This window comes from Musca domestica, unplaced genomic scaffold (genome assembly GCF_030504385.1).
Source record: "Musca domestica strain aabys unplaced genomic scaffold, Musca_domestica.polishedcontigs.V.1.1 14, whole genome shotgun sequence".
NCBI lineage: Eukaryota > Metazoa > Arthropoda > Insecta > Diptera > Muscidae > Musca > Musca domestica.
This window is the reverse complement of record NW_026712192.1, coordinates 16263575-16285165: the sequence shown is the minus strand read 5'-3', so window position 1 is coordinate 16285165 and position 21591 is coordinate 16263575. Positions and strand designations below refer to the sequence as shown.

The 21591-nt window shown below is 35.7% G+C and overlaps 1 protein-coding gene across 1 annotated transcript in view; it reads left to right on the top strand.

Moving 5' to 3' along the window:
* Window positions 1–20815, top strand: part of LOC101901744 (sodium-dependent nutrient amino acid transporter 1) — a 31188-nt gene extending 10373 nt beyond the window's left edge. Inside the window, exons 2-11 of the mRNA XM_059119238.1 lie at window positions 10661–10880; window positions 10946–11035; window positions 11346–11571; window positions 11633–11903; window positions 14778–14881; window positions 14952–15318; window positions 15394–15493; window positions 20088–20264; window positions 20326–20420; window positions 20489–20815. Coding sequence (XP_058975221.1) covers window positions 10661–10880; window positions 10946–11035; window positions 11346–11571; window positions 11633–11903; window positions 14778–14881; window positions 14952–15318; window positions 15394–15493; window positions 20088–20264; window positions 20326–20420; window positions 20489–20665 — 1827 coding nt within the window. The 3' untranslated portion in view covers window positions 20666–20815. The remainder of the gene's footprint in view (window positions 1–10660; window positions 10881–10945; window positions 11036–11345; window positions 11572–11632; window positions 11904–14777; window positions 14882–14951; window positions 15319–15393; window positions 15494–20087; window positions 20265–20325; window positions 20421–20488) is intronic.
* The last annotated feature ends 776 nt before the right edge of the window (window positions 20816–21591 follow it).

Genomic DNA, 21591 nt, shown 5'->3' with positions numbered 1-21591 from the left:
AAAAAAAAAAAAAAAATCGCGTAAAAATGTGAAATTTGAACATTTTTATTTTGACTTTTAAAATGTACAATAGTAATGTTTTATATTGCATATTTTTTTCCATTTTGACTTACTATTTTCGAATGTATATTTGTAGTGTTTTTTTTTTTTTAATTCTAATATGATGTGTAGGTTTTTTTGGGTAGTATAAAGCCATAACGGATAAAACTGTTATTTATAGATTTTATGTATTTATTCGTAATACCCAATAAATACATAAAATCTATAAATAACAATTTTATCCGTTGTCGCTTTATGTGAAAATTCTAAAATCGGGAAAAGTCGACAATTTTTCAATGGAATCGAATTTCAAAATAATAGTACATTCTACTGACAAACTATGTAAGGACCTTAAAAATTTGCCGCAAAAAATCAGCGAACCATTTGAAGATTCGTTTTCTTTTTTCTATATTGAAGTGTACATGTTTTTATTGGTTTGAATTCTGAATGAATAATATTAAAAATGAAATGAGGGCGTAATACGATGTTAAATGCTTTCTACTCCAGGACCTACATCGTGCTTCAGCTGGAAGATGCGAACACATTTAAACAAACAAAAATGACCGAAGAAGCGTTATGGGGTTAATTTAAAAAAGTGGACCTGCTCCTTTCATATGACAATAAATTGTCAAATGAGAACACAAAATGCAAAATACATTGGGACTGCAATCAGTCAAATACCGACTATAAAGAACGCAAAATAGAAATTCTTCCTAAACATTCAAGATACCTTTAATCGCTTTAGCAGATCATGATATGGGTCATAACCCCTGATAACGGAACAACCCGACTTCAACTACTAATTTAGCTTATGTTGATAATTTAAGAAGAAACCATCTTTGCAAAAAATTATCACGTTTTGGTATCACCATCATATGATTTAAGGTATTTTCGGGGTCTTGGCCACTTTTTTCATTTTTTTGCCCTTATTTGACATCTTTGTTTCTAAGGGGGAAGAAAACCTCTTCTTATAAATTTTTATTTTTCGGAAAAGTACGCATCTTAGTCTCGAGGCTACCTGGGGTAAAAAACCTTGGGGTAGAAAATCATCTTACAGATAATTATCCTCATAGGAATTTATTTAAGTATAGTCCCCACGTTAGTATACCCCCAAGTCCACTTTCCCAACCAATGTGTGGTCAGAAAAGAAAATTTTGTAATCTATTGAATTTGTAACCCCCGAGAGAATATTGGTTGGGAACGTAGGTTTGGGATGTACGTCTATATAACGTAAATTGTGGCAGAAACATGAAAAAAATACGAAATTATAAAGTAACTTTATTGGATCTCCACCGCACAATTTAAATGATAAATAATTAATGCCCATCTTACGGTAATCGGAGCAAAAGAGTAATTTTTTTGGCTATTCTGACAACATTCTGCGTTCAAGTATGAGGTGGACAAAACTGAATACCACGCAGTACGGAATTTAAAACGTTGGAAATACAAATTTTAAATTATAGCTCATTTGAATGCTTTTTACAATATCAAAAATTGATCTGAATTTTGACATGGGGCTATTATAGATGTTCTTTATCATGTAGGTATTTAACACTCAAATTAAAACCTATATCTGAAAAATAAGATCAAGCTATTCAAAATATCTAAAACCGACGGTAATTATAATTTTTGCCATGAATATTAATTTATATTTAGTCATGGAGTCATTACTCATAATCAAGTCATTACTTATGATCAAAATTGGAGTAATCATAATGGAGTCATTACTTATAATCAAATTGTGCCGCCTACATAAGTCAGATCTGTGATTTATTATGCTTTAAAGACTAAAAGTACGGGCCGGCAACGCGGACCGGGCCAGCTAGTATATATATAAAATATATTCTAATTATAATGGGCTTTGTAAAAACAGTGTATCAGCAGTCATCAAGCCATGTGTCCTTGACGAGGAGGATGTGCAATTACAATTAAAATTGTAACTACTTAACTCGCATCCTGCGTGAAAAGACAAGAAATGTGGAGTACAAGTTGAAAGAGAGTATGGAGAAAAGCGTTGAATACAATCGTGTTTTAACGCCGGCGCCAGAGCAAGTATAGAGACTTAGACTAATTTTGCGGAGGAGCACACCTCAAGCAGCACTGGAGACCCTACTGTGCTTAAGTCCACTGAGCATACATGTAGCGGAACAGGCATTCAGGAGTGCTCTTCGACTCAGAAAACTAAACGAATGGCGCAGTCAACCCTTTGGACATTCTGCGATTCTAAGATGTGTAAGAAATGTGGGAGTGGTAGCCAATACAAGTGACTATGTTTCACCACGGTTGAGCTTTGACCCACCTGACATACACATACCTAACAAAGACGCCTGGGCCCATAACAACCCACCTTTCCGCGGCATAGCTGTTTATACCGACGGTTCAAAGATGGATTGTGGAACGGGAGCTGGTGTCTTCGTGAATCCTACAAGCTTGGAAATTGACTGTAGTCTATTTCAGGCGGAAATCTTTGCGGTCAAAAAAGCCACAGACCTGCTAGTCACGAGGAATACTTAGGTTAGCGGTCCGGTGACTATATATATCGATAGTCAGGCGGAACTGAAAGCCTTAAATTCCTATACCATTAAGTCTAGGGCTGCTTTGAACTGCAGAAAAGCCTTGGAAAACACTGGTTTGTCCATCAAGCTCTGTTGGGTTCCTGGTCATTATAACATCCCAGGTAACGAGACTGCAGACGAACTGACCAGGCTAGGATACGAATCAACTACCATTGAAGTAGATAGCTCAGTTAAACCACCACTGTGTCACTTCCTACAGGTTATTCACAGACATTACTCTGGGAGAATCCAACAAAAATGGCTGGACGAAATGGGTTGAAGAATCTTACCCATACTCTCAGAGAAGAGAACAAAGTCGCTACTGTCATTGTCGAAATCTGATCTAAAGCCTGTGGTGGGTATCTTCACAGGTCACTGTAAGGTGAGGGCAACGACTTCGAAATGGGATAGCGACGACATTGACTACTGTAGGATCTGTCAAGATGAAGAAGAAATTAAGACAGTCGAACACTTGCTCTACCACTGCCCAGAACTCATTAATGTGAGACACAGGCTGGTGGGAGAACTAGTGGCACATGATCTGTCTTCTTTTTCTAACACTGACCCTATAGTAATTCTTCAATTAGCCAGAAAATTCAAGTGGCAAAAGACGACGCGGCAAATTCCTTAGCCGTAGATCACACTCTATAACTCTATCGTCTATCTTCACCCCCTTCTATCAACCATTCCTTTCTTTTTTCTTACTATTCTTCTAGGATGAACACAATGGACCTATAGGTCTCCGAGTGGAGCGGTTACCAAATGGTAACTGCGCGTCCTTTAACCTAACCTTGGCTTTCTCGCTGAAAAGTAGTTCGAATGCACTGATAAAATGATAAAGAGGGGGTTTCAACATATCGGCACTTTAAGGTCGTTGACTGCGAGCACATCCTTGCCAATTGTCTTTCTCATTTTTCCAAAATTACAAAAATAATACCATAAGATCGGTAGTTCAGGAAAGCGTTGGTCAGCAAATGAAAATGGTTTCTTCTGCAATACAACACTTTAATGAGATGATCGCCAGGTTAGTTATAAACAGACTCCAAACGGATCAAGTCTGATACCTTAAGTTGTTCTAACTTCTACTCAGTCTCAGCTTAGACCTCAGCCATCAACTATAAACGCCGAAGCCCAAACACACACGAATCGTCGTACCACGACGTCAATATTTTGTTCCGGATTTAATCCAGGGATAAAATTTGATAGATTTGGATTGGATTTTTCTGGAAGGCTTAATAGTTTGTCAGGCAAAGATTTTATATACAGTTTAGAATACTTTCAGAGACATTATCGGCCAGCATGGGATAAGAATTTGAACGAAGAATTCATATCCTTCTGTCAGGACCTGCTTATGAGTGGTTCTGGCTTCAAACAAGAAATTGATGGAAAGTTTCAAGACTAGACGGACGTGTTTCGAGGCCATAAGAGATCTATTGAAACGGATACAGATGGCGGCAGAATCAATTGACTCATTCTTCAACGATGTTAATATGATGCGTTCCAAACACGAGAAATCTTTGTCCGAACATGAAATGATCTCACTAGTTAAGAATGTTTGTGTAAGCTTAATTATAAGTGTAACTTCTATGTTCTTGTAAGGAAAATAAACGCCCAGATTGGTCGCAAAGATCTCTTCCTGAAAAACATTTCTCTTTCCATCCAACTTGTAGGAATAGGTTATTCCTTGTTGTTCCAAAAAGACTCGTGCTCAAGTGTCTTCTTCCATCTTTGATCCGTCTTTATATATCGGCAAACCGATTAGAGGTAGATTTACTCCCTTTTATTTATCTCAATTTTGTCAATCTTTATGATTGGAGATATGTAATTGCTGCTCCGTTTATGAGAGTTGAAGTTTACTTCAGCTCATAGAATGTCCAGCAAGCTGGCATGACCCTGTCATGTAGTGTGCAGCATATTCTGCTCTGGCAGCCTTATCGCACTTCGTACATCCTGGTACTGTACACTAAGTTCTATCGGAATAATGTTTAGCATTACGTTTATGGTTCAAGCCATTGGTTTCACAGTACAGTACCTCAATAAGAATGGAAGTTATTTAAAAAATGATTAACAATAAATTAGAATGTGATATTCGCTGAGTTAAATTTTGAAAACAAAACAATGGTCAATTTAAATGTTATTTTTTGTTAAGATACACTAACTCCACACACAGTATGCCAAACAATTATCTTCATAATTGTGTGTTAAATTTTTGTAGAAAAAAAACGATGCCTGTCCGGAAATTCAAACATATGTCGTTACAAATTACTTAATGGCATGCATTAACAATTAAGTCAGTTGATTTTCGCAATTATCAATATTATATTAATTTCAAAAATTTCGTGTGGCCGCTGTCTGTCCGTTGGTAATTATTTGAATATTATTAGGGGAGTTCAATTGGAGATGCTAAATGTTCGATTAACCTCGTGCAATGAAAGTTAATTTTATTTTAATTTATGAGGATGTTGTGATGCATAAATGATTAAATTTCACATAATTGAGCTAAGTGTTTTGGGAAAGTATATTCGTTGTAATGTTTAAGTGTCGATGTTCCAGTTTTGAATTGTTTTCTGTCTGATGAAGCTTCCAATGATTTATATAGTTGCTCCAGGAAAATCATTACTTCCGCTAGTTTCTGAATATTTATTACCTTAATAATTGTGGACATGATTTTTAAGGCCTGGATACTTTCATTCATGTAGTCTGGAAAATGGTTGTATATACAGGGTGAGATGAAAAAACTGCAACCAATTTCAGACTGCTGTCATTTCTAGGCCACTTGTCTGACAGCTGTTAAAATTATTCCAGTGACAGTTCATTATATTGTTTACAAGCGTACAAAAGCATTTTGGTGAGATTTTTCCAGAAAAAAAGTTATTCTTGATGGAATTCAAGCGTGATAGAGTGATTTCTTTATATTTGGCTGGAAAACCACAAGTGGCTATCGTTAGAGCACTCCAGCATTTAAATGTGAATAAATCTATTGTGTCTCGTACTATCGCTCGACGTCAAGGAAGTGGACGGAAGAAAACAACAACATCAGCAGAAATGGCTCGAAAAGTACAGAAGCGACTTGATCGAAACCCGCGTCGCTCGTGGCTCGTGAGCTGAACATATCGCAATGTTCCATTCGGCAAATATTGAAAAATGTGCTCGGGGTTATGCCATTGAAATTCCAAAACAATTCAAGAACTCACACCGCAACAGAAATAATATAGACTCAAAAGAGCTAAAGAGTTGCTTCGCTTGGCCGAAATTGGTTAACTGCCGAATTTGTTTTTCTCCGATGAGAAAACATTTGTTATCCAGCAGTTTGTAAACAAACAAAATGATCATGTTTACTAGCCAAAGAGGTCAGCTGCAAATGTGTACCTTCGGCCACCAGAACTCAAGCGCCGACCAGGGTGATGGTGTGGGCCGCCATAACAGCCGATGGTCGCTCTCCGCTCGTATTAAACGACCGTGGCATCAAAATAAATGCCGAATTATCGCGGAAATATTCTGGAGGGCCTATTAAAGCCTTGGGTACGCACTCAGTACGCGCCACCCAAGAATGGTTACAAAATGAAGTTCCTCGCTTTATTTCCAGCGCACAATGGCCACCAAAATCTCCGAATACCAATCCGTTGGACTCGTGTGTCTGGGGTATTTTGGAAAGCAAGGTTGGCACTTAAAAATACCAACGTGTCGATCACTTCAAGCAAGCACTTCGCCGGGAATGGGCCAAATAAAAATTATGGCCTTTGACTTTGTTGCAGCCTTTTTTATCTCATCCTGTATATACTTAATGGGGTCTACGACGAATATTTAGGTATGTTACAAAACGGAATGACAAAGTAAAGGTGGAGCATATAAAAACAAAGGAGCGTAGGGTCAAAATCGAACTAAGTCAACCTAAATTTCCTTTGTCCCTCTACGGTGAAACCGATGACTTATGCCAGCCAAAAAAATGTTTTATGGATTCTACCCTTAAGCTTGATAGAGTAGAAAAAATGTACCTCTCTCACAATAATTCATTATTCTTTACGGCAAACTATGCACTCGGGGAAAGGGAAAATGTTGCCGAATATTTGAAATTAGGGCCTCTCGAGAGGGAGAATCACTGTCCACTATAAAATTTAAAAAAATTAATATTTATTGAATCACCGTCGTGCACAGTTTGAAGTTGCCGATGCTTATAGTTTATTGTCAAATAATAGTTGCCAAAAGTAGTCTTCTTCGCTCTTCTTTGTTGACCATACATGGGACTTGGTAGTTGTCACATAGAAAAAAACTAATTTACGATTGGGAATTATATTTTTGAGACTTGTGTACCGTGCATCCATTTCCGTGATGAAGGGTATAAACGATTTGGCACAGTTCACCCTGTTTATTTATATTACTTAAAAATAATACCAATGATCTAATTTATATACCTATAAATGATTTTTATTTCAGTAGTTTTTTACAAATACAATAGAATAAATTAAGCAATAAGCCCACACATTTAGACAATAATAAATACATCATTCGCAACGGTTCTCTCTCTCGCGTGCTCTCTCTCTCTTTCTCCTAAATACTTTTATTGTTTACTTTCATTTGCAGGGGGACTTTTTGTCACAACAATACAAGTGTTGTGTTATTAGTAATAAAAATCGTTGAGTTATGCCAAAGCTTCCGTAAAGTCTGACATTTGTAATTTGCTTTAATAGCTATTATCTAAATAATATTGAAAAACTGACATACAAATAGTTTTTTAAACAAATGCTTTGGAGTACATCATCGCTTTAGTTGTTTTCCCGCCAATTTTACCTTAGCGCCTTCCTAAAGAGGTGAAGTGCTGCAAACTTCCTGAAAGCCACAACGTTTGACTGCCAGGCGGAATGAAACCACAGCCTATGACCAAAAAATAATTCTTAGAAACAAAAAGTTAATGATGTCAAATATTGAGAAACATTTATAATGTTGCATATTAAAGTTGCTTAAAATGGCAGAAAATCCCCTAAAAGTAGTTTACTAACATGTAAATAATAACAACGAGACCTGCATTTTAATAAATCTGAAGTGGTGGTTTTTTTCAACCGTAGCTAGAGAGGGGATTTTTTAAACGATTTAAATTTCTTACTTCATAAGAAATGTAAATGCAGAGTTTTTGAACCTTCGATATAACTGAGTTCATTCTTGCAATGGATACTCATGTACATTAGGGATGAAACTTTTTTAAACAAGTATTCAAAAAAGAAAAAATAACATATTTTTAAAGAGGTCGCGTTCACCGATTGTACAAATCCAAAAAATATATGCAATAATATTTTTTATTATTTTTGATATTACTGTAATTATTTTTATTAATATTATCATTAAATTGACCATATCATTTTCACTCATATCCCTAATATACAAGTCATCGTCTCATACTAAAGGCCTTTCTTCACAAGAATTGAAAATTGTTTGAAGGTCCAATGATTCGTTTAATGGTGTTTACATTTATTTTTGGTAACGATAAAAAAGTCAATATTTACAAATGTATGCCGAAACAACATATCATAAATGTCAATAATTACAAAGAACCAAAATAAGAATTATTTTTTAAAAAGTTCAAGGAATATCGGGGATAAACTCTTAAAGAGAGTGACAATGATATGCATACTTATGTATGCAAAGCGTTAAGGTGAGAATACGTAGAAGGCTTTTTTCTGACTTAGGTCAGTATGCCCTATATCAGGAGTAGACAGAGAAATACAAATTTATTTTGTGATTGTATGTGTTTTGAAATAAACAAGTTAAAAAGTATCAGACGGTTTTGCCGACAGATATACATATACTTGACTACTATTATGATTATTCAAATTGTTGACCTTGAAAATTATAATATAAATATTACAACGTAACATAATAATTTAAAGAAAATGTTAAAATGTGCGTGAGGTACCAGCTATAGTCGACCGAAGTACTCCATTTCCATACTTCATCTAATACAGATAAAACCAGTAAAGAAAGTCCTAAAGTCGGGCGGGCCGACTTTATGATACCCTACACAACTTTGCTAATTTAGTAGAGCTCTAGATAACAATTAAAAGTTTTTATGGGAGAATTCAATCATACACGTTATGATTATAATTATAATTTAAAGATCAAAGGACTAAATATGCCGAAGCATTTGTATCTTTTAAATTCGGACTTGTATTGCTCATTTGGTGCACAATTAATATGAAATCTGATAAAGATATATATGGGAGCTATATCCAAATTTGAACTGATCTCGATAAAATTTGGCAAAGATATTTCTGAGCTGTATTTAATATATTTCCCTGAATATCGTTGTTACGGAGTGCATATTACGGCTGTGGGTAACAAATAAAACAAATCGGATGAACAATTTATATGGGAGCTATAGCTATATCTGCACCGATCTTCACCAAATTTGGCATACTAGCTTCTAGACTCAATTCGCTCGTAAGTGCCAAATTCCTTCCCATTTGGGCAAATATTAGACGTTTGGTGCACAATAAAAGGTAAATCGGACGAAGTTATATGTGGGATCTATATCCAAATCTGAACCGATCTCGATAAAATTTAGCAAAGGTATTTCTGAGCTGCATTTGATATATTTCTCCAAATATTGTTGTTACAGAGTGCATATTACGTCTGCGGAGGACAAAAATAACAAATCGGATGAGCAATATATATTGGAGCTAAAGCTATATCTGAACCGATTTCGATCAAATTTGGCATACTTATTTTCAGGCCTAATTCCGTTGTATGTGCAAAATTGCATACTATTCGGGCTGATATTACACGTTTGGTGCACAATAAAAGGCAAATCGGACGAAGATATATATGGGAGCTATATCTACATTTTCACCGACTATCTCCAATTTCAATAGGGTTCGACCTTGGGCCAAACAAATGATTTGTGCAAAATTTCATCTCAATCTGATAATAAATGCGACCTGCATTTTGTTCACAAAAATACATGGACAGACGGACTGACATGCATAAATCAACTCAGAAAGTGATTATATGGAGATCCTCAAAAGTAACTATGGGCCTATATCGTTTCCTTCTCCGTGTTACAAACAAATGCACAAATACATAATACCCTTACCACTATGTGGTGTACCGATATATCCCATATCCCTAGTAGAAATAATGGGATGTGTGAAATATGAGTAGAACCGAATGCTTATTTCGGATTTTATAATCTTTTTGTATATTTCAAAATTTTGACTCTTTGTGGGGAAAGTATCAGAAGAAATCGGCCGATCTCTACTATCTTTTTAACATATCTTGCGTTGATGGAAATATTGAGATGTGCCAAGTCTGAATGAAATCGGATACTAAATTCGGGTTTTATTAGCTTCATGGATATTTCAAATGTTGACCTTTTGTGGGGGAGGTACCAGAAGGAGTGGACTGCTATATTCCATCTTCACACCAGACCTTGGGTTAATAAAAATATTGTGATGTGTGTAATTTGAAGACAATCGGACTCTTACACTTGATGGAGAAGACCGATATTGTCCATTTTCACACCTGAACTAGCATCTATGCAAATATGAGGAAATGCAAAGTTGGAGCAAAAAAGGATTATCCTTTCTCTTTCTGCGCAGTAAAATATTTTCTTTGAAAAGTTCGACCTTTTGTTTTGGAGGTCCCAGAAGGAGTGGACCTATATTGCCCATCTCCGAACTCGATCTAAGTTTGATAATAATATTACGATACCTTCCAGAGTTATCGTGCACACCAGCCAGGCAGACAGAAAGATGGACGGACAGACGGACGGACATCACTAGCTCGACCTCAAATGTTCTGAAACGGATTTGGTCCAAAGAGACCTAGAGTTTAAAACCGTTATTTTGATGAGGCACGTTTTGCCGTATCAAATGATAAATACTCTCTCTAGCCATATGGCTGAGGATATAAAAACTTTTTTCACTCCATATGTGTCTAAAATCGTCAAATTACTGAAAATGAAAATATGTTTACATTTTTCCGAATTATGAACAAATGTGAAGGAATATTGTTACAAATCAACCTTTCCTCATTTAAAAAATATTTATTTATGTCTTTTCTTGTAATTATTTTAGCTCTCGGACAACAACAACAAAACTACTAAAAATGATAAGACTGAAGACGCAGCTAGCGGCGACGACAACAGACCGAATTGGTCAAATGGTGTTGAATTCCTAATGTCCTGCATATCCATGTCGGTCGGATTGGGTAATATCTGGCGATTTCCCTTCACAGCCTATGAAAATGGAGGTGGAGCATTTCTAATTCCATATTTGGTGGTGTTATTTTTGATTGGTAAGAAATGGAGTTCAGTGTCATTCAATTCAATTAACTATTTTTTTTTATATTTTTGGCCAAAGGTAAACCGATGTACTATTTGGAAATGATAATGGGACAGTTTACAAGTAAAGGATCGGTGAAAATTTGGTCTATATGTCCATCATTTTTGGGTAAGTGCGCAAAACACACAAAAACACTCGCAAATAATGATCATTATCTAAAGTTGTATACATTTGTAACATATGCATAGCATACTTTTAGGCATGTATGGGTAATTAACCCTCAAAACCCAAATTGAAAAATGTCAAAGAAATAGAATGTCAATCAGAAGCTGACAATCATGTCAGCTTCTTTTAACTCAGCAAATTTTTATATGGTATTCTATATTTGCGATAAATAGAAATATTTAGTTTTGTCATGATACTTACAAATGAATACAATGTTGCCAATTTCTGTGTAAAAAACGTTTTAATTTTGCAGGTGTCGGTTATGGTCAAGCCTTCGGTACAATTTGTATTATAACCTACTATTCATCGCTGATAGCTCTGACATTATACTACATGGTAGTGTCGTGCCAAGCCGTGCTACCATGGACATATTGCCGCGAGGGATGGCAAGATTGTGTGGATTCTATGCCGAAAGAGGATAGCTTAGTGGCCAGTAATGCGTCTCACAAATTAACCAGCAGTTCTGAATTATATTTTACGTAAGTACACACTTTTTCTATTTAATTTTCAAAAAAACTAATTAGTGTTTTTTTGTTACAGAGAAATAGTTTCGAAAGAAAAAACCCAAATAATCGACGGTTTGGGTTGGCCAGATTTATATTTGACGGCATCATTGTTTGTCTCATGGATTGTGATATTTTTTGTGATACGTCAAGGTGTTAAGAGTTCCGGAAAAGCAGCCTACTTTTTGGCCCTGTTTCCATATGTGGTGCTGGTGGCATTGCTGGCACGCGCCGTTACTTTGGAAGGTGCTGTGGATGGTATTTTGTTTTTCTTGAAACCTGATTGGGGTCAGTTGGTGGATTTAAAGGTAAACCATTTAAGTCTCTATTATTGTACATAGAAAGAACGCAGTAAAATCTAGTGCCATGTGGATATTTTAAGGATTTCGTTGTTAAAATTCGTGATTAGTTGTGTTGTCCAGTTATAAACTTTTGTGTTACGGAAACCCTTCACGATATATTTGCTGCACTTTTTCTCCCTAGGTAGCTGCATTTTTTTGGAAAAGTCCCAAAGTACAATACTTAGTCCCTCTTGGACCAGCACAGTACTTTTTTTATGGATTAACGATAAAGGGAAAATCGGTAATCGTAGTAAAAACTTTTATATTCTTGCAGATGTGGAACAGACCATATACTGTACCGTCAGACATATGGCTAGAGAGGGTATATATGATTTGACATGGCTAAAACGTGCCTCATCGAAATAACGGTTTTAGATCCTAGGTCTCTTTGGGCCAAATCCGTTTCAGGACATTTGAAGTCGATTTAGCGATGTTGGTTCATCCGTCTGACTGTCTGGCTGGGGCGCACGATAACTCTCGAAAGGGAGTGTCCGATTTCATCCAAACTAGGTATATCGTAATATTATTGTCAAACTTAGATCGAGTTCGGATCTAATATTGTCCATATATTTGTGCACGCCTTCTGGTATCTCCCCCCCAAAAAGTCGAAATTTTCAAAAAAAGAGAAAGGATGATCCGATTTTGCGCCAACTTTGCAGATCCTAATATTTGCATCATTGCTATGTCAGATGCGAACAGCTGTTCACTCCATCCAGTACTCCCACACAAAGGGTCAGAATTTTGAATAATTATCACTCCTATATAATGTGATGCAAATGAGCGATTGTCTTCAAATTACACACATCACACTATTTTTATTAACCCAAGGTCTGGTGTAAAGATGGAATATATCGGTTCACTCCTTCCACAAAGGGTCAAAATTTTCAATATCTATAAAGCTCATAACACGCGAAATAAACATCCGATTACATTCCGACTTGGTACATCTCAATATTTCTATCAACACAAGATATGTTATAAAGATGAAAAAGATCGGACCACTCCTTCTGGTACAGGATTAAAGTTTCGAATAACCAAATATATTCTTAAATCCGATATAAGCATCCGGTTCTCTTTATATTTCACACATCCCATTATTTCTACTAACAGAAGTGAAGATGGGATATGTCGGCTCACTCCTTCTGGTATCTCCCCCACAACGGGTCTAAATTTTAAATATTCTTGAAGCTCCCAAAACGCGGAATTAACATCCGATTCCATTCAGACTTGGTACATCTCAATATTTTCATCAACCCAAGATCTATTATAAAGATAGCAGAGATCGCACTATTCCTTCTGGTGCCTTACCGACATAGGGGTGTGTGAAGTACCAGAAGATTTTGAAAAACAAACCAAAAGATTTTGAAAAACAAAACGTTCAAAGAAAGCAAATAAGCATCCAACTCTCTTCAAGTTTCACACATTCAAACATTTGTGCTAACGCAAAATCTGTTGTGAGGATGACTGATATCTGTCAACGCATTCTGGTACCTCAACCACAATTTTCAATACTTTTATCCGTCATAACTTGTGAAACAAGTCGGCTATTCTTTATAACTTGCTATATAAACATTGGCCTTCAAACTTCCAATGAAATCGTCACACGCTGCCCTAATGTTGCTCTGCGGTATTTCGGCCCATTCCCGGCGAAGCGCTTGTTTGAGGTGATCGACACATTGGTATTTTTAGTTCCAACCTTGCTTTCCAAAATACTCCAGACACAATAGTCCAGCGAATTGGTATCCGGAGATTTAGGTGGCCATTGTGCGCTGGAAATGAAGCGAGGAACCTTATTTTGTAAGCATTCTTGGGTGGCGTGTGTTGGGCCTTGTTGGAATGTCCAAGGCATTAATACACCCTCCAGAATATTTTTGCGATAATATTCGGCATTTATTCTGATGCCACGGTCGATTAATACGAGCGGAGAGTGACCATCGGCTGTTATGGCGGTCCAAACCATCACCATGTCTGGCACTTGAGTTCTGGTGGCCAACCGAAGGAGCATATTTTCAGCTTACCTCTTTGGCAAGTAAATACGATCGTTTTATTTGTTTATAAACTGCTGGACAACGAATGTTTTCTGATTGGAGACGGAGAAAACCAAATTTGGCAGTTCACCACATTCGGCCAAGTGAAGCAACTATTTAGCTTGAGTCTATTTTCCTTCTGTTGCGGTGTAAGTTCTTGCACTTTTTGGACTTTCAACGGTTTTACCCAGAGATCATTTTTCAATATTTGCCGAATGGAATATTGCGATATGTTCAGCTCACGAGCCATTTTTCGGCCACTGCGACGCGGGTTTCGATCAAGTCGCTTCTTGATTTTTTGAACCATTTTTGCTGATGTTGCTGTTTTCTTTTGTCCACTTCCTTGACGTCGGGCTATGCTACCAGTATCACGGTAATGAGCGATGTTACGAGACACAAAAAAATTATTCACATTTAAATGCTGGAGTGCTCTAACGATAGTCACTTGTGGTTTTCCAGCCAAATATAAAGAAATCAAACTATCACGCTTGAATTCCACCACGAACAACTTTTTTTTCTGGAAAATTCTCACCAAATGCTTTTGTACGTTTTTTAAACAATATAATGAGCTGTTACTGGAATAATTTTAACAGCTGTCGGAAGAGTGACTTGGAAATGACAGCAGTCTGAAAGTGGTTGCAGTTTTTTCATCTCAGCCATTAGTTTAGTTTTTGTTTTGTAGAAAATATATTGAATTACTTATGTTATTATCATTTTCTTGATATGTCCGCAAGACTTCTAAACTTCCTTCTATAATTACGATTCTGAACATGGCGTAAAACATTTTGAATTAAAAACCTTTTTTTATTTTCAGGTTTGGAAGGAGGCCGTTGTTCAATGTTTCTTTTCGTTGGCAGTTGGCGTAGGCCCCATTATAATGTTTTCTTCATATAATCGCTTCGATCATCCAATTTATAGGTAGGTATTTATTCTACAGACACTAACTTCAACCATCAAATAAAAATCTATATCTTTACTTCCATTTCAGAGATGCCATGATTGTGACCAGTTTGGATACCGTGACTAGCTTATTGGCCGGTGTCACGATATTTGGAATCCTAGGAAACTTGGCACACAATCTAAATATTTCAGACATCAAAGAGGTTGTGCAAAGTGGTACTGCTTTGGCTTTTATATCGTATCCCGATGCTATTGCAAAATTTCAGGCCGTACCACAGTTATTTGCCGTTTTATTCTTTTTCATGCTGTTCGTCTTGGGTGTGGGCTCAATTGTGGCACTGCAAAGTACAATTGTGACCATTGTATGCGATCAATTTAAATCCTTTAAATATTGGGCGGTGGCCTTGGTCACATCGATATGTGGATTTCTGTTGGGCTTGGTCTATGTAACACCTGTAAGTAGTGATATTTGGATTATTTTTGTTATCATATTTTGAGGATTTTTTTTTTTTTTTTTTTTTGTTTTTTAGGGAGGACAATGGATTTTGAATTTAGTTGATTTTTATGGCGGAACTTATGTGATATTTGCCTTGGCAATTTTGGAAATTGTTGGCATTGTTTGGATTTATGGTAAGTGGGAAATGATACAATTATTTAAAGATTTTAGCCCAACCAACCAAGAATAAAATTTTCGCGGGGAATTTTTTTGTCGTTTCTATTTTTTGCTATAATAAACTAAAATTTCTCCCTAAAAAAATTTCGAGGAGGAAGTAAGTAGGTATCGCGAAAGCTCCCAAAATTTATTTTTCCTTTAGATAAATCTTTCTGGCAAACCTAATGCGAGTTTGGAAATATTTCAGAAAAAGTGCATCCGCGTTATGTGTAAATTTGCACCAATTTTGTACAACAAATAGGGTACACAAGATATAGAAAAGACCCAATCGCGTTGCTATGTTCGCAAATATTATCTCCTCAATTATTCGAGGATTGATCTCTCGAGAAAAATGCTTTCCGTGGGAATAAAATTCCGCTCGGATATTCATAGTTTGATAATAGTTGTCTCTGGTTATTCTAAAATTCGTCGTCAGTTAACAGTTCTGTAAAAGAGTCATTTTACAGTTCTTTCACAGAGTGTTTGCAATTCTTTGCTGAACAAATTTCTTCTTCCAATAATTCACAACTCTTCTTCCTTATCTTCCGGCGATTTACATTTGGGCCGGGGATCGGCCAGTTTACTCTTCATAGTTTTCTTTCAAATGAAATAAATTCCATACCATTGCATCATCAATCGACCACCCCCTTATCTACGAGATTTTTTCACATTGAACGGAGGAAGGAATTCACTATTTTAGCGTACATCTCCTCGATTTTAAGAGGGTATATATCATTTGATACGGCTTTAGACCATAGGCCTCTTTCAGGACATTTGGAGTCGATCTAGCGATGTCCGTCCGTTCGTCTGTCTGGCTGGTGAGAAGGGAGTATTCGATTTGATCCAAACTTGGTATATCGTAATATTATTATCAAACATAGATCGAGTTCTGAGATGGGCAATATCGGTCCACTCCTTCTGATACCTACCCCACAAAGGGTGAAAAATTTGAATGTGAAGCTTATAAAACACGAAATTACCATCCGATTCCATTCAGACTTGGCACATCCCAATATATCCATCAACACAGAATCTGTTATAAACATGGAAGAGATCAGACCATTCCTTCTGGTACCTCCCCCACAAAGGGTCAACATTTTGAATAACCAAAATAAATGAACTAGCTGGCCTGGTCCGCGTTGCCGGCCCGTAATTTTAGCCATTAATGCTTATTATATCCTCCAACTTGGAAAGGAGGGTATATTAACTTTTTATTTGTAGGTCAAAATGGGTTCTTGTTCCTTTGGCGAAACACTTTATGTATAGGTCCACGTTTTTGTATAGCCCCATATAACCGTATTTCCCGATATTCCGTATTTTTATGATTTTTGGCCCATTTTCCCACGAATATGTCTAAAAATTGGTATATGTGGGTCATAATGGGCTCTAATGTTTCCTTTACCCAAAGGTGGAGTGTAGTAAAAGTTTGGCCCGTTCGAACTTAATGTTTTTTACTTGTTTTTAAAGTATAATGGGAATTTATTGTTTTGTCATTGAAATTGCGCGTTGGAGACCCCATAATGTCCATATCTTTTATCATAGTATAATTCAAAGACGATTAAACAAATGTCCGGTTCATTAAATCATATGATGGTTATACAAAATGTGATCAGATTTTGCAAGAATGGTTTCTTCCCAAATTACCAACATTTGCCGAAATTAGTATGAAAATATGATTAAAATGTGAGATATACTTGAAATCGGGTTGTACCTTTATCCGGGGGTTATGACTTGGAGTTGAAAACTAAATGCCAATGTCAGACATGAAAGATCGCCTTTTAACATCGTATTGTGTACTATTTCATTTTTGGTTATTAATTTAGAATTCAAAACAATAAAAAATGCACACTTCTATAAAGTTTTAAAATTGAAAAAATTTCACACCAAAAGGTTTTTTTTTTTTTCTTTTATATTTTTATTGACATATTTTGCGCATTTTTTTTGTCAAGATTCCATTCCGAAATTGTACGAATTGTGAAAATCCGTCAAAACGTTCTTGAGTTATAAACAAAGTAACTAATAAAGAAATTAAAAAAAATCTTCAACTTGATCGCTGGTTTTTTACAGCGAAAGTTTAAAGGTCCTTACGAAGTTTAGTCCTTACTATTATTTTTAAATTTGATTTCAGTGAAAAAATGTTCTGTATTTTTTCCGGATTTTAGTTTTTGATATTTTCGAGTTTTTGCAATGCAATAGGTTCTTTTTTTTTGGATTTTTAGCAATTTTGAAAAAGTATCTTTTAACTATGGTTTGACCACGTTGAATTATTTTGACATCATCTATTCAGGTCCACCACTCCATAATTGTCGTCGCTTTATACTACCAAAAAAGACTACACATCATATTAGAATTAAAAAAAAAAACACTACAAATGTACATTCGAAAATGGTAAGTCAAAATGGAAAAAATCAGGCAAAATAAAACATTACTATTGTACACTTTTAAAAGTCATAATGAAAATTTTCAAATTTCACATTTTTACGCGTTTTTTTTTTTAATTTTATCCTTTTCGGACAGGAGACAATTGCGAATTTGTGTGAATCGTTAAAATCAGATCAGATTAGCGGTTCTTGAGTTATATGCGTGGTAACTAACACAACTTTCTTTTATATATAGATAGATTAGAAGTATACGTGGTCAGTTCCACAGCCATTAAATAAATCCCTAGGGTTGGAGGGAAAATCAACAATATCTCGTGTAATAATTTTCAAACCGATATCTTCATTATTTTGAAAAATATAAGGATTTTAGATAAATGGACATAGTGGGCGTAAAAGTAGGCGTGGTCAATAACTCGGGGTATGACGAATGCTTGTACAAAAAATTATGCAAATCGGTCCAGCCGTTCTCAACTGATTCCATTACCAACGAACAACAATTGATTTTTATATATATAGAAGAAGAACTTTACCTTCTTCTTCTTCTATATATATAAAAATCAATTGTTGTTCGTTCAGTCAATTCTATTCAGAATTGGCACGTCTCAATATTTCTGTCAACACAAGATCTGTTATATAGATGGTAGAGATCGGACCATTTCTTCACCCAAGCCCCTAACTCTTTTCAAAATTTTACACATACAAACATTTTTGCTAACGCAAAATCTCTTGTGAAGATGATGGATACCTGCCAACCCCTTTTGGTACCTCAACCACAAAGGGTCAACATTTCCAATACTTATAACTGTCATAATTCTGGAACAAGTCAGCTATATCTAAATATTTCTTTCAACCAGAAATCTGATATAAACTGTATAAAATTGAATATAAATGTTCGATTTCCTTTAAATGTTACACATACCAATGCATTTGTATTAGATGAAGTGAATACTTCGGTCCGTCACATCTGTTAATTTACGCCTATGTCCACATTTTCCAAAAATTTGCACATAGATATCTTTTATAAAGTATAGGAGATAGTCGATATAGTCCAAATCTGGCGCGTTTTATTGTTTTTATCAGTCTTAGGTCAGATACGAATTGGTCAATATTGTCCAATTGCTTCGGAGCCTCCCCCGTAAACAACAGTTTGAATAATTATAACTCAAGGCTGGGGGTACATATCTGTTGGCAAAACCGACTGATACCATAGACAAATTAGGTATAGACTAAAAAGTTGTCTCCTCTGTTATCTTCGAAAAAAGTGCTTCAATAGATGTCGTTCACGCTGTGAGAGAGGTTCAGTAGACTCACTCAATTCTCTCAAACTACAAAATATTGAATATTTTTATGATTCTTTATTATTTATCAATTAAAAACGAAACAGTAACTTTGTTTACTTTTACATTATCCAAATATGTCGTGAAATATAAAAATATAGCATTTAAATAGCAGAAAAGTGAATAAATAGTTTTCGAAGTCGAGTGACATCACTAGCCCTGAGTGACTTGACTGGCCCAAGATCTACAGTAGTGACATCAGCCGGAAGGGAAAATTTTAAAACTTTTTAGTCTATACCTTCATTTGTCTATGCTGATACTATTTAACTTGTTTTTTTATTCATGGATATGTGCATTCTCTCTTGTATGCGGAGGCTCTCAAGATTATTTATTTTTTATTCGCTCTCCTCTCCTCATCAATACTTCACACATTATTGAAGTCTGCATACTGTTTCATGTGCTGAGTTAAAGCTGAGCTTTTTTCATTTATTCTCTCACAAATATTCATCTCACATTCTCTTCTTTGTCCCCACGTACATTCTATTGTAAGTCTCTTCTTCAGTGTCTTAACTTCGTAATCGACATCGCATCTATAATCGGGGACGCTTATTGGTTGTAAACTTGTTAAGATCTAAAGAAAGTTGAACTTTTGCATTCGAATTACCGCACCACTATAATCCCCATCAGCAGATTTCATAACCAACGGGAAGCAAATTGACTCGAATTCAGACAGATCACCAACTGTCACTTCAGGAAATTTCTAGTCTTAGTACGATAATGGCTAGTGAGAAACTTTACAATATTGCGGTATTTTTGTTACCAAAAAAATAATATATTAAAGGTTTTAATGTAGTCTCGAATCGAAGATAGCGTATTTTGCATTCAAATTTAAAATTTTGTTTTATTCTTTTAAGGCTTACAAAACTTCTGTGACGATGTGGAATTTATGACGCACCGAAAAGTCTCCCTATATTGGCGTTTATGTTGGTCATTCCTGACACCCGTTATGATGTTGGTAATCTTCATTTATTCTATGGTAACCACAGAGCCTTTGACTTACAAGAAAATTGAATATCCCGAGGCAGCCAATGGTAAGTTATAATAAGGGATAAACATATATATTTCTTACCCAATAATATCTTCGAATTGCAGCTGCTGGTTGGATTATATTTGCCATTGGCGTTTTGCAATTTCCCCTGTGGGGTTTCTGGTATATCAAAACTAATTACAAGGATACCTTTTGTAATGTAAGTAAATTGGAAGTTTTTTAAAAATCTTTACAAATATAACTATGGGTTATCATTATTCTTTGTAGACTTTCAAGACATCTTTAAGATTCTCCGAAGCTTGGGGACCCAAAAATCCCGAGATTCGCGCCAAATGGTTTGCCTATAAAGAAGCTCTTGCTGAGGAACGACAAAAGAAGCAATCCAGCAGTAAATTGGGATTCTTTAAACAAAAAGTATATAACCTATCTAATTCGTCCAATTAATTGGAAGCAGATTTGTGTGTTGAGTATTATTAACTTAGTATTAACGTGTATGTGTACATATGTAAAGTAGTTGTAAGGAAAAGATGTAAAAGTAAAAAAAAAATAATAAATTTGTAAAAGATTTTAAAATAAAACCGTCCGACTATATGAAACTCTACAAACGAAATAATTTATTTAAAGTAGATCACAGCACCTATCAACATTAGAGCAGTTATAATTTGGTTTCAAAGGAAACAGAGGGAGGCTTCTAGTCTGAATTCGGTCTGATGTACCAAAATTCAGCACTTATGGACCGATATTGACCATTTGGTGCATAATTAAACCGAAATTGTTTGAGGATATATATGGGAGCTATATCCAAATCTGAACCGATCTTGACAGCATTTAATGCACTTATTTGGGAGCTATATCTGATATTTGGTACCAAAGATCATTGTTGTGGAATGCATATTACGCTTGTGAGGGACTTTGAATCCCAAAATTATAGGAATGGATTCAGTCGTAATTGTCAAAATTCGGTCCATTTGGTCTGATGTTAGCCATTGCTTCTAGACAGAATTCGGTGGGATGTGTCAAAATTTAGGTCATTTGGACTAATATTGGCCATTTGGTGACAATTAACCCGAAGTCGGTTGAAGATTTATATGGGAGCAATATCCTAATCTGAACCGGTCTTGATACAATTTGACAGAGGTATTTTTGAGCAGTATTTGATATCCGGTACCAAACATCATTCTTCTGGAGTGCATATCACGCATGTGAGGGACTTAAAACCCTTGAATCGATTTTCACCAACTTTGATGTATTTGCTTCTAGACTGAATTCAGTGATATGCCAAAATTCAGGTTATTTGGACTGATATTGGCAATTTGGTGTACAATTAACCCAAAATCGGTTAAAAATATATATGGGAGCTATTTCCAAAT